This window comes from Amaranthus tricolor, chromosome 4 (genome assembly GCF_026212465.1).
Source record: "Amaranthus tricolor cultivar Red isolate AtriRed21 chromosome 4, ASM2621246v1, whole genome shotgun sequence".
NCBI lineage: Eukaryota > Viridiplantae > Streptophyta > Magnoliopsida > Caryophyllales > Amaranthaceae > Amaranthus > Amaranthus tricolor.
The window spans coordinates 32,025,985-32,039,378 of record NC_080050.1 but is presented as its reverse complement, the minus strand read 5'-3'; the positions used below and the strand labels follow the sequence as shown (position 1 = coordinate 32,039,378).

General features: G+C 30.4%; 2 protein-coding genes across 2 annotated transcripts; both read right to left on the bottom strand.

The window, feature by feature from the left end:
• Positions 1 to 451: 451 nt before the first annotated feature.
• On the bottom strand, positions 452 to 5,148 carry LOC130810197 (protein IN2-1 homolog B-like). Its single transcript, XM_057676172.1, has 10 exons — positions 4,853 to 5,148; positions 4,642 to 4,707; positions 3,613 to 3,673; positions 3,326 to 3,409; positions 2,831 to 2,929; positions 2,644 to 2,746; positions 2,479 to 2,555; positions 1,749 to 1,856; positions 1,343 to 1,423; positions 452 to 685 (listed from the first exon to the last, which is right to left on the bottom strand). The coding sequence occupies exons 1-10, from the start codon at positions 4,861 to 4,863 to the stop codon at positions 677 to 679; spliced, it is 699 nt and encodes a 232-aa protein (XP_057532155.1). The 5' UTR covers positions 4,864 to 5,148; the 3' UTR covers positions 452 to 676.
• Positions 5,149 to 5,871: 723 nt separating this feature from the next.
• LOC130810417 (thaumatin-like protein 1) lies at positions 5,872 to 10,999 on the bottom strand. Its single transcript, XM_057676469.1, has 3 exons — positions 10,520 to 10,999; positions 9,424 to 9,790; positions 5,872 to 6,470 (listed from the first exon to the last, which is right to left on the bottom strand). Exons 1-3 carry the CDS (start codon positions 10,890 to 10,892, stop codon positions 6,218 to 6,220), a joined length of 993 nt encoding a protein of 330 aa, XP_057532452.1. The 5' UTR covers positions 10,893 to 10,999; the 3' UTR covers positions 5,872 to 6,217.
• Positions 11,000 to 13,394: the final 2,395 nt, after the last annotated feature.

The window sequence follows — 13,394 nt, the reverse complement described above, 5'->3', positions numbered from 1 at the left end:
AGTTTGTTTTTTTATTTAAAAAAAGACAGCACGTTGATACTGTTCTTTTGTTAATTGTTGAAAATAGAGGTGTTCATTCGACTTATCAAATCAGGTTTGGATGAGTGTTGTTCGATTTGATTGGATTTCAATTCAATTAATTTTCGGAATGTTGCATGTGCCATGCTTGAGTAAAATCAGTTAGTCACAAGTTGGTTTAAGAATAGTTATTCGAGTTATCGGGTTGTGCCTGTTCAGTGCCAATTGAAGTTTAAGTCAAGTATCAATTAGGTTTTTTTTTGTTTTAAATGAATATCAATTAGGTTTAAGTTGTCATCAGTTAATAATTAATTAGTTTTTCGATTAAAAATCTAATTTAAGCTTTGTTTTTCGAGTAGGATTTGCTTACGGGCTACTATTTTTTAGATTAAATTGCTAGATTGTTTTAAAATTGATGTAAGAACAAGTTCTCTTTTAGTGAATTTCTCTTTTAAGTATAAAACTAAGAGCATAAAAAAGAATTAGAGTTGTATCACATTTTGAGCAAGTTTTCCAAGCAAGGTCATTAATCTATCCTTTCTTCATAACCAATAAGTTGAATACAAATAAAAACTTGTGATACAGCAGATTCTTTAATCTATCCTTTCTTCATGGAAAAAGTAGCTATTGATGCATCTCAAAGTTCGTCATACATGGTTCACAGACCCTGTATAAAATAATGAATGATCATAAGATGACTTAAAAACTATCATGATATAAATCGTGTTAAAATTTTTTAGAAAACATTTTATTATTCCAATGCTATTGAATGACTCCATCTAGGCGGGGTTTCAAAGATGCGTTCGATTCATGCAAGTGTGCAACCTTACCCTTATTAGTGATAACAAAGAGGTTGTTTCCGGTTGACTCTCGGTGATAAACATCATCTCCAACTTCATATGACTTTAAAACGTTCATATGATTAACGAACCATTTTAATATAATAATCCATAATAACCAAAAATCAAATAACCTGGGTTCAATATGACAAAATAAATGGAATGAAAAGAAAATGCGTAAAAAGAAATAAGAATAATATTAAGTTTTAATATATTATTAATTAATTGTTTGGTATAGAGAGGTGGAAAGGGATGAGGTGAAAGAAAGAGAACCAAGGAAAGGGTATTGGTTTCAAGCGAGAAATGAGTGGTAACAATTTAGAGGTATCTATTATCCATTACACTAAATAATGTAATGAGTTAAAATAATCCCTTGCTTAGACATAAAATGCTCATACCAAATACACTCTAAATTTTTGACACCATCGAAATAATCTTACAAAACAGCCTATAAAAAAATAGCTTTACAAAAGTTAAGGCCTTACCAATACACGCTTCTTGAAGGATGAAGTGAGTTCATTAATATCCCATTTGGTTTGGATATACCCATCAACTTTGTTCAGTTCCTGCAAAATAGTACACCCATATTCAACTTCGTAGCTCATTCGACTAACACATTTTCCAATTACAAACAAAAAACATTCCATTAACGCAATGCTACTAAGCAACTTCTACATAAGCGAAATTTAGAGGATTGGATATATACAACCGTCACCTTGTGAAAACAAAGAGGTTAATTTTATGAAAACATCATCTGCAACTTCACAGAATGAGAAGTGCATATGATTTAACGAGTCATTTTACAATAGTCGCTCATAAACCGAAACTAGAAGAACTACAAATCTTTAGGAATGGATACATTGCCTTTTGTGAAACACAGGAAAAACATACCTCAATCCAAGTAGCTAACTTGGGCCTCCCAGATGTAATATGATAGTTCTTCAACTCTAGCAACAGTGGCTGGAACCTCTCTACAAAAGGAGCAAAGGCAATGTCCACCTGAAATAACAACCAGCGCTCATTAGTAATTCTTAGTTCTTAGTTCTTACACTTTACTTAAGGGTTGTAGAATACGACGTCAACTTGTAAAACACTGCCATTTAGCGTATACTTAAGAATAGGAAATAATCCGGGCCGAGCGTGCCGACGCCATGGCCCCAATTATTTAATTAAAATATTATTTATATTGAATTGTGTAACATATAACATGGAAGAATGACTTAGCATACACGATGAGTGTTCAACCCACCCTATATTAGTATCATGGATTCGCCATTGCTTCAGAACACTCATTCTCTTATCCTTCGCTCCCCCCTTTCAATTTTTTTTAAAGTACTGATCTTGCTAAAGGAGTTTGGATTAAAAGATCATACTTCAGACGATGATAAATTTTCATAGCATTACAACTTCCAACAGTAATCAGGAACATTGAGCTCATTTAGGATTATTAATATCAAGCTAGTGAAATCGAATAGCCAAAAATAAGCAGAATCAGACATGAGACAACAAAACCCTGATAGACAACTTTGTAATATCTTTGTATCTTTAATTGATTCACCAGATGCAAACATACATGCTCAAGTATCAACCAATAAAGAACTGTCAACTGTCATTAGCTTACCGCACTGAATTGGCCAAGGAAGAAAGGCCCATCATCAAATTTAGAAAGAGCCTCTTCTATTTTATCCAATGCAGCAACTATCAAGGAAAACAAAACAAATCATTTCATTTACTCAAATCAAGCAATGTGAAGAAGCTTAGAAAAGGAGAGGATTTCGACTCATACCCAAATCACCTTCAGAGCCCCCTTTGAGATAAGAGACAGTAGCACCCCCAAAAGTGCCAGCATAAGCCATCATCTCTTCAGCAAATTCATTTTTAGCAGGATCCTGCATGAATTTTTATGGCGGAATGAAAAACACTTAAAAAGATTAAAATTTAGCAATCCAAGATATCGAAAGAAGCCAACTTACATCAGGAAAAAGCTTTGGTCCTTCAAAGTGAGTATCCAAATACTTCAGCAAATCGAGGCTCTCTCCTGTAACTTTATTGTTGTGCTCCAAAGCAGGCACCTATATCAACCAATAAAGATACATGTAAAATATCTGATACCAAAGAAAAATACATGCATGTAATCGTATTCCTTGAAACGGCCCAAAACGCTAGTTTCTTTACGCCTAATGAAAATATTGATTTGGTTTTTTAAAACCTTTACAACACGTTCAATGCGATGCGACCTTGTTTTTTCACTATGCTCGAATATCTTGTTAGAATAAGAAATCAACAGTTTTGCTCCTTAAAAAACCCAAGTATTGATTTGAGAAAGGTGTCAGAGCAAACTTCACCACTTTAGACAAATGATAGTTCCTTCAAACCATTAGCTTTATCAAAATAAAAACTTAGAAGTGCAATAACAATAGAAAGCAAGTAGTATATAGCAAGTTTGCAATACATCAGACACAACTTGCCTTGGCAGGTGGGTAAACATCCTTGTACCAAGTAGGCTTGTCATTTAAACTAATGGGGACTAATTGAATTTCATCCTGCAACCCCTGAAAAATTACAAGACAAATATTACAAGAGTGCTCTACATAATGCCTAAAAGAAAAAATCAACAAAAAGTGGAATCAAAGGAGTAGAGATGCACTGCGTCAGTTGTGTGCATAATAATTAGTAGCTTTTGCAACTGAACATTGCTTATCCAAATTATACGCAGAGCATATTAACATTACACAGTAGAGGATAATAAACGAACCTTGTAATTCATAGCAATCCAGACACGCTGGGCATAAGGGCATGTATAGGCAGTGTACAGCCTGTAAAAATGAAGTAAAAGACTATCATGTAACTCACGTCAAAATGATAAAAGCTTCCATAATCATAATATTTTAGTGTATATAAATGATGACAACATGTTGCTTCTTTGTCAAATTATATAATACCTTATAGATAAACCAATTGAGAATATGATAACCTAGCTGGTTTAGTAGAGTAACCAGGTTCATAGCTTTAGACTATGATTTTGCGGATATTGCATACCAGGCGGAACAAAGATACACTAAAAACTTTTAAGATCTTTTTTGTAAAAAAAATTGAGGTATAAAAATAAATAATTAAACTAAAGCAAAAGTAATGTAAACTAAGTAAACTAATAATTGAGACATCTAAATTTAAGGGTCCTATGCAATTGAATACCTTGCACATGTTCAGAACCACCTCTGTTGCAAACCGTATTATGATCTTGTATGGCAGAAATTTTTTTCACTATGCTCTAAAACTACAATTATATATTAAATTAAACAGATGAAAAATATCTGAATATTAAGGGGAGGACTTATAATATAAATTAAATCCGTTCTTATTTGTTTTTCCCTTTTTCCGAAATGAAAATTTCATAGCTTATATAAATATACTTAGTTATCACTTTATCATGAAAATTTTTCATCCGAAATTGATATGACGTCTTCATTGAAAACACAAATAGAAGTATACATATCGCTCATGTATTTTCTAGCATAAACTAATAGTTCTATTTGACATGCTTAATTCTTTACTACCATATTTGAAACAACCAATAGCTTAGGCAATAAATTAATCTCATAATTGAATGCAAAAAATTAATTTATTCTCCATTCCTGCAAATCTGCTTAAAACGTGCACACTGCACAATATTGAACACATGATTAATTTAAGTAGCTTTTGCACGGCAAATCTTCAAATTTAAGAAACTCGCAAATCTGTAAAGCAGTGATAAGAGAACGGTAAGAAAAGAAAATTAAAATACCTAGGTTTTCCATCGAATTGAGTAGGTTTCTCGGAAGTGGAATCCAGAATTGGTGGAAGATTTTCTCTAATAACATCAAATCGTCATTGATTATAAAGTCACAAACATCATTCAATATGAGATTGCTACTCAAAACATGAATAGAAACTGCAAAGAAAGATTGAAATTCATAAAGAATGGCAAAGAATAATTAGTTGATATGATTTCTTACATTTTAGCCATGGTAGAAGCTTGCGAAATACGTCAATGGTGATGTTTCTAGGTTGTTCTGCAGTTGGATGGAAAATGGGGAAAATACAGAATGAAGAATTGAACCACTTTATAGACGTTCGGCAGTGGACGATTACAAATGTTATGTGTGTGAAATGTCCGACCAATAAATGTCATTACATCTTTTTCAACAAGTCAATTATTTGGTGTATTAATGGTAAGAGCTTTGATCACGTTTCATCAAATATAGCGAAGTAGTGGATAAATATAGAATGTTTTGTGTATTACCTTCTTTGGTGTGTACTTTCGAGGTGAAATCTTGCACCAAAAACTTGAATATCGACCGAGATAAGTGCAAATATCCGTTTCAGAACGCGCAAATATTCGTTTCAAAACAACCAAAACGGGCGATATGCGCACAGTGATGTGCCGTTTTTTAAAAGGACGTTACAAATCACGAGTTATCAAAACAGTTAATTTGGAAAATTGTATCAACTAGGCCATTCTGTGTCAACTCTACCGAGTTTCGACATTATGACATAGGTTACCTCTTTTTCTCTTTATTTGGGTTACGCAAATCCATTTTCTAAATTCTAACATCTCCTAATGTACTTTTCATTGAAATGTCTAATGATTAGCTATGTGAATCTTAGCATCAAATTTATTAGCTTATCTTATATGAAACCGTCTCACCATTACACGAATTCATATAATTAATTAATATATTTTTCTAATTAATTACTTGATACACTAAATATATATGAATCAGCACAAAAAAATAGTCTCGCAATAAAATTCTCTCATTAAAATGTTTGTGAGGAATCACCTTTCTTTTTATCTTTAACCTATAAAGCCATAGCAATTTTTTTTACTTCTTCGTCTAAGTCATATTAAAAGTAATATTAAGACGAATTGAGTCCTATATTGCAATATACTTAAAATTTCAATCACGAATATCCATCTTATTACAAGCACACTTTATAAAGTGTTATTAAATGCGTCAATCTCATATATAAGTGTGAATGAATAGATTTTTACGCATAGATATACACAATTTTTTTTGTAGTGGTCGGGAAGATGATATCATTATAACGTTCAAAAGTAAGACTCGCTCGTAGCTTCACTGTTTTATAATTGTTTATTTACAATACAAATAACTAAATTAGAAAATAACTATGTACATTTTCTCCATTCTTTTTTGAGATTGAACTCAACAAAAATGTGATCATAAAATAACCGAAATTAATTTTATAATAACGCTCCTATTTGCAACGAATTTTGAATATGCTTGGATGGATTTTAAACGGGTTATTGTATCATCGTGTAGCTATGATTGTAGAAGAAAATTGTTCGTCGAGGAAAAAAATCATAAAACAACAACAAAATGAAGAATTGATGAAACAACAATGAAGATAATCACAAGTTTCTCGGCAACAATAACTTTTTTGCTTGCATTGGACAAAAATTGACCACCTCCTACGCAAAATTTTTCATGACATGTATCAATTCCAAAAAAGGTTCCAAATCCAGATCCAGATCCAGATTCAGATCCAGATCCTGATCCTGTGTTTGAATCAGTTGGCGAAGGTAATTGAGAATCAAGTGATGATTTTTGCTGGCTGCAAAATTTAAAATATCTTCATGTTAGACTATTGATTGAAAACATAAAATAAGTAAATCAAATACAATACCAAATCATTAAATTTTGATATCAAATTAAAAAAAAAAAATTCTCACCATAAGATGGATCCATACTCAAAATACTCAAAGTTACACTTACATAAGAGTTAACTAAATAAAAGCAATTTTTTTTATTTAGTCAGTCCATATTAAGTTAAAACTTATAGACAATTTGTTTGTTTTGTCTTAACATAAATTTTATTAATATCAAAATTTTTAGTTAATAGTAATAATTATAATTAGAGATATGGTTGTGTATAATTGATAAAGCAAAAAAGAAAAAGAAACAATTTTTCTTGGAAGGTGGGAGTATTAAGTTATGTAACAATTTTTCTTCTAATTATAAATTTTTTTTCTCTTTAATAATTTTTTTAAAGCGTTAAGTAAAACTAGCTGCTTCAATTTCATACTCCCTCCCATTCAAGCTAGTAGTCCAATTTAGTTTTTCATACTTGCGAGACAACGTTTTAACCCTTAATATCTCTAATTGTTCTTAATTAAAAATTATAAAAAATAGCTATTAATAATCCTTGTATTGAGACGAATTAAATAAGATCCCACATGATGACTATGTTTTTAAAATATAGATTATGAATAAAATACAAATTAAGAGTAAAAAGTTAATTAACAATGATCAAAAATAAATGGGACAACTAGCTTACATAGAAGGGAGTATAATAATAATAATAATAATAATAATAATAATAATAATTGTTTTAAGTTATGTTGAAATATAGTGACTCGAACAGAGGAAGCTCCGCGGGGCGCGGAGTGCGTTCTGTCTTCATTTCGCGGCTCGCGTAATGACGGTTTCTTGGCACGTTTTTGGCCGTTACTCTTAGTCTTTGACGGTTTCTTTTGTATTTTCTTAACCCTAATTTCTTTTTATTATGAGGTATACTATATAAAGGCCCCATGTAATTAGAATTAAAATATGATGCAATGCAAAACACAAAGTGAGGAAAGCTAAGAGTGAAAAAACTTGGAGAGCCATTGTTGTGGTTTCTCGTGTTCTTCTTGTAATCTCTCGATTTATAGTGAAAAGTTTCTTCTTGGTGCCGGTGGATGTATCTATCACGTTGATAGTGAACCACGTTAATTTCTTGGTGTGATTTTTTTTATTGTTTGTTTGAATCTTTATTGTTTTCGATCTTTGCTTCCGATGTTGCACAACAAGTTATATGTAGCTGGTTTGACTTACTGGAGTCGAATAGTATTGGCTAATAAACTAGCTGTTACAAAGATATTTGGCAAAAATTATTTGTTGGTCGTACCAAAAACCTAAAAACTAAAAAAAAAAAAACTACTATGAATAACCTTTTAATTTTTGCTTAGATTAACTCTGTATGTAACTTTGCTCTTGAGGCAACGAAGTCACTCATATTCCTCTTTATACAAGGTTCTAGATTTTTAGAGGTAAGATTGACCATATTTCTCCAGTCCTCTTTTTAAAAAGAGTACGAGTATAAATTGGCCATCACTTTTTCTCACACAAATCATATTTTCGAACAGAATATTGGTCGATAATGATAATGATAATTAACACTTTGTCATAAAAGAAAGCACAATATCGCCAACATGCTTTAAAGTTTTATAAGACTATATTGAAAGTGTAATTTGACAAATAAAATTGTAAAGGTTCAAAAGAATTAGACAAATTCAAATACGATATGAAAGGAATAAAGTATGCCCACGTACGAAGCAAAAATAAAAGTTTAAAGGGATTTTCAAAGAAAAGTTGGGAATAGATAATTCATCAGGATAATATTATGTAATGCACGAAAGATGGCTTAAAACTACGCCGTATATAACAAAATATAAAATTTAGAAAATAAAAAATTTAAATTCTTATGATTATGATTATAAAAATATGGATATTGTTCCGGTACTGCACAATTTTATTTATTTATTCTAAATTATAATTTGTATAAAGTATGAAAATAAAAGTTTAAGAAATATATTGTACATTATATTAGAGCTGTGTTCCATTTTGCTCTACACAATTGTATACTTTGCGTTGTATTTTATTCTTTTGATTTAGCTGTTGTTTGTGAAGCTTTTTTTAATATCAAATAATTCACATGAAAAGATTCAAAGGATTAATAAATCAATCATTTGTATTTACTTTTATTGTGTTATAATATACATAGATATTGTGCATGATCTCATCGATTCCTTTTGATAAGTTAAAACATATTTAGGTAAAATATTGTATAATTTATTTCAACGTAAATATTATTAATATTAACTTTTTAATTTAAATTATACATAATTATAGATATTGGTAATTAAATTATACCATTAATAAGTATGCAGAATTAAATAAAACACTTAGGTTTATTTGAAGAGAATACATGTTTTGAAAATACAAGATATCTCTTTTTTTTTTTTCCTTTATCTCTATTTTGCTCAAATGAACTTACATTTTTACTAATATAATAACATATGTTTACTAAGCTGAATATATCTTTATTTATTTATGTTATCCTTTGTTCTCCCTTTTACACGGTGGTGAGTTTAAGACGTTAGTAAAAGTGAGCCAAACACACAACTATATATGTCTGATGAGCCAACTCAATTGTTTTTTGGTGTTATAATATGCTATAATTTTTTTATTATAAGGAAGAGAAAAAAAAACTAGATGAAAATTCGATTTCAGCCTCTCGTCCAAAAAAGACTGTAATAGCTCTAATTGAGATGAGACAGTCCCAATTTTGTACACAAATTAATATTAATAGCAATTTTAACAAATAACTCAACTTTTAAAGTGAGAGTATAATGAAAAAAGTATAACTATTAAAAAACAAATAATATTATTTTATATTTATATCGAATTGAATTTATTATATGAAACAAAATTTACTTTTATTAAAGGTAGAGCAATAAACTAACCTTGTTAAAGAGGGGCAAAATGTAATGGTGTAATCAGCAGCCATACATGTATATGTGCTTGTTGCATCATCAAAAGCATAGCTATATGCATGTGGACATGATGTCTTAAACATTTGTGCATACAAAGATGGCGTACATCTATTCGGAGATCCGTATTCTCCACTACAACAATATTCCGGAGTCCCGAATGCACCACATGCACTCTTACATGCATCATTTTTACCCACCCGTAACTCATTCGGGCAATGCTGATTTAAGTCCGATGCACAACCCGTTGTCAGACACGACCCAGACCCGCCTTCGGCTTCTACCACCATTGGGATGTTGAACCCGTCTACCAGGCTTACATCATAGTAGTCATGATCACCTAGATCGATTAGAAAAAGTCATAAATTTAAATTAAGAGGTTAATATACATAAACGTATTATTAGTATTATTAAAATAATTTTTAGTTAAATAATTGAAATTCCACGTACATAAATTAGAATTTTTGCGTTCAAAAGTTGTAGAAATTTTCGTACTACAAATCTCTAGTTTCATTTATCTTTCTTTAATTTAAATTTTCCTAAATTTCGTAATATTTAATAAGCTTTTATTATTTATATGCACGCATTCAATTTTTTTATATTTATTCACTATAAGATAAATATACTAATTAATAAAAAATTGAATCTTAAGAGTGAGTGAAGTATTATTATATTAAGATATGTAAAGCGATAAATATAATAAAAATTAATTTTTCTTATAAAAAACTTGATGATTACATTGAATAGGTATAATAAATAAATAGAATCTTGAAGACAAGTGACTTATTTATTGGCCAACTTCATAAGCATAAAATTATGCAAAATATTTTCCAAAATTAAATTAAAATTTAAAATAGTGGATAAAAACATTTTAAAAGATGGACCACAAAAATTAAAAATAAAATAACAAATTTTATCGATTTCAAAGTAATTAATTAGAGAAATAAATTATTCATATGAATTCGTTTTATTGTAATACTGTCTCGACAAGCTGATGAAATTAAATAGAGCAAGTATATGGAGCGGAAGGGCGAGACCTCCCCAGCCCCCATGTACCTTGGCCACTGACCTGGACCTGATCCAATGGTAAACTCAGCAAGGGTAGCGGGTGGGTTAGCCCCTAACCCGTTGCATTCAATCTGACCCGACCCACAATCAGCTGTAGAACATGCCCAAGTTCCTGAGGTTGGGTCAAGCCCACATCGGGTTCTAGCCCATATTCGGCCTGACCATCCTGGTGAAGCTTGAAATGATTTGACCCCACCAGAGGAAAGTTCGAAACCAGTAGAACCCAAATCCGGGCTTCCTGCATTGGGTAATAATCCGGGCCAAACTGTATAATCACACTTATTTAGTAATGTAATTGTTGCATCACCCAAAGATTTATCATAGAACAAGAAATGTAAGAAAAGGAAAATATAAAAAAGTTGATAATAATCCATGATGATGAGATAAACTTCATAAGAGATTTTATATGAAGAATAATGAGAAGAGGAAAGTGGAGAAAGTTGTCAAGTGGTAAGTAAGAAAAGAAAGAAGGAAGAGGGGGAAAGGAAACGAAATACGCGTACCTCTATTTATAATTGAATAAAAGATCTTAGCACTTTTGCGGAAGAATCTAGACTTAGGTCTGTTTAGGTTTTGATCGGAGTTTTTTAGCAGAAAAGTTTTACTGTCTTCTATCTGCTTTAAATGTACAATCATTTGTTTTTACACGATTGATAATGCACTAAATTGATCTTTAATATCTGTAATTGTGTATAACTAAAATTATAAAAAATTATATTAATATATAAAATTCACATTGATACAAATTCAACAAAATTTCATTTAATTATATTTGGAACTTGTTAATTAAGAGTATTTGTGAATACTAAATAGTGCAAAATTAAGAGTCTAGACAAATGAAGTGGATATGAGAGAGTATTAGTATTGAAATGTACATTAATATATGGCGTAAAAGAATGATATTTCGATTTAGGGATGGCGCCAAATTATACCATAAACTTTAAGGCTCTATTTGTTTTATTTTTTTTAAAAAAAATTTAGGGAGTTATATACAATTAGACACCCTGCACATGCTTAGAACCAACTACCCTTATTCGCGTTGTTTTAACATACAAATATATACGTATATATAGAGATAAGTGTTTGATCCACCTTATTACACAAGTATCTTGGACTGGTGCTATGCAAATGTAATTATCTCCATGGATGTGAAGGAAAGTGATGAGAGAGGAGTGAAAGTGGAAATCTAGTTGTTGGCAGTGGTGGATTCAGGAATTAGAGTTTTAGGGGCACCAATAAATAGATGAAGTGCCAGAAGAGTTTCGTTTGTGAAATTAACAATTAAATTTTTCATTTTTATTTATGCAAATTTCCAAAAGAAAATAACGTAGATTACATTCTTATGCAAGAAGACCCGCTAATGCACAAATTGAGAATTCTTAACCTTTATACTCGAAGACCTCATGGAGCATTAGGGATGATAATATAAGGTTGTCTTTTATGTTTCAGTTTCCTTATTACTAGCATCTTGCATTATATATCCCTATAAAATAATTATCCTTTCAGATTAATGATAAAACATAGATAATTTATTAAACTTAGGAAAAAAAATATAAATGATAAAGTATGTTACGAGCAACGATAGCACAACAGGAGACAACAGGTCTCCGGTGGCAGCGGCGGTGACTGACGACTGGTGGATGCTATATTATTTTGACTCAGATATGGGTATCGTATACGGGTGTGGATTCTAGGATCCGATACGAAAATTTAAAATTCTAAGATACGTGAATATTGTCTTATTATTGGATACGACTATACGAGCAATGGGACATTGCAAAATAATTTTAAAAAAATAATTTTTTTCATAATGCTCATTATCAAGATAAAAAAAAACATGTTTCATTAAAAGTTAAACAAAACCTTAATCTAATAAAGAAAGAAACAAAGAGTCAAAGAATAGTAAAAATTACTAGTAAAAAAAAATTACATAAAGTAGTAGTGTGGTAGAAAGAGTATGTGTCAATGATAATACAAGTTTCTAAAAACAATGCTAAAAAATTACTTCTAAAACGTAATTAAAAGTTAAAAAAAAAGGTAAAACTTCTTAAAAAGCTTTTATTTACCTTCTTCCTCATTTACCAAACAACTTTAACTTAATATTCAAGACGAAAGGTAAAAATATTTGGTTTTTTTTAAAAATTATTCCCGGGGCACATGCCCGGGAATGCCCATACCTAGATCCACCCCTGGTTGTTGAGAGTTTGTTCAGTTGATACTTTAAGTGAGGATTCAGCATGATGTGGGAAGCTTTTGTGTGTATTACATGTTGGATTTACTTTTACTAAATATAAATAGTAAACATACCCAACATGACGCTTGGCAAGAGCAATAATGTTTAAGCGCTTGTACGCAACAAGATTTACGTATAGAGTTGACTGTATATGTGTATTTAAATGTCATAGGGATACATTCGAAAACCAATTAATAAGTGGAGTAACCCACTAAATTTATACTTTTTACGTTTTAAATTTTTTGTAATATTTACGTTACTTTACTCATCAATAATTTTGTTTATATGTATTTTAGCTCTACTTATGCATAAGAAATAATATAGTCACGTGAGATCTTATTTTATTCACTTGTCTAGTTTTTAATTATATATGTTTCATAATTTTTTGTCGAGCGAAATAAAGATATTTACTATTTAGAATCAAATTAGTCTTTAAATAATGTATAAAATAAAATATTGCAAGTAATTTGAAATGAAAAAAATATGTTAGTCATCCACATATTTAATATTTTATCTCATTTAAATATTCATCTCACTTTTCCATAAAATACCACAATATACATTTTTCTTAATTTCTCATTCATTTGCCAATGAAGCAATTTAATTTTTAAATTTTAGAAATTCGAGTTTCAATCAAACAAAA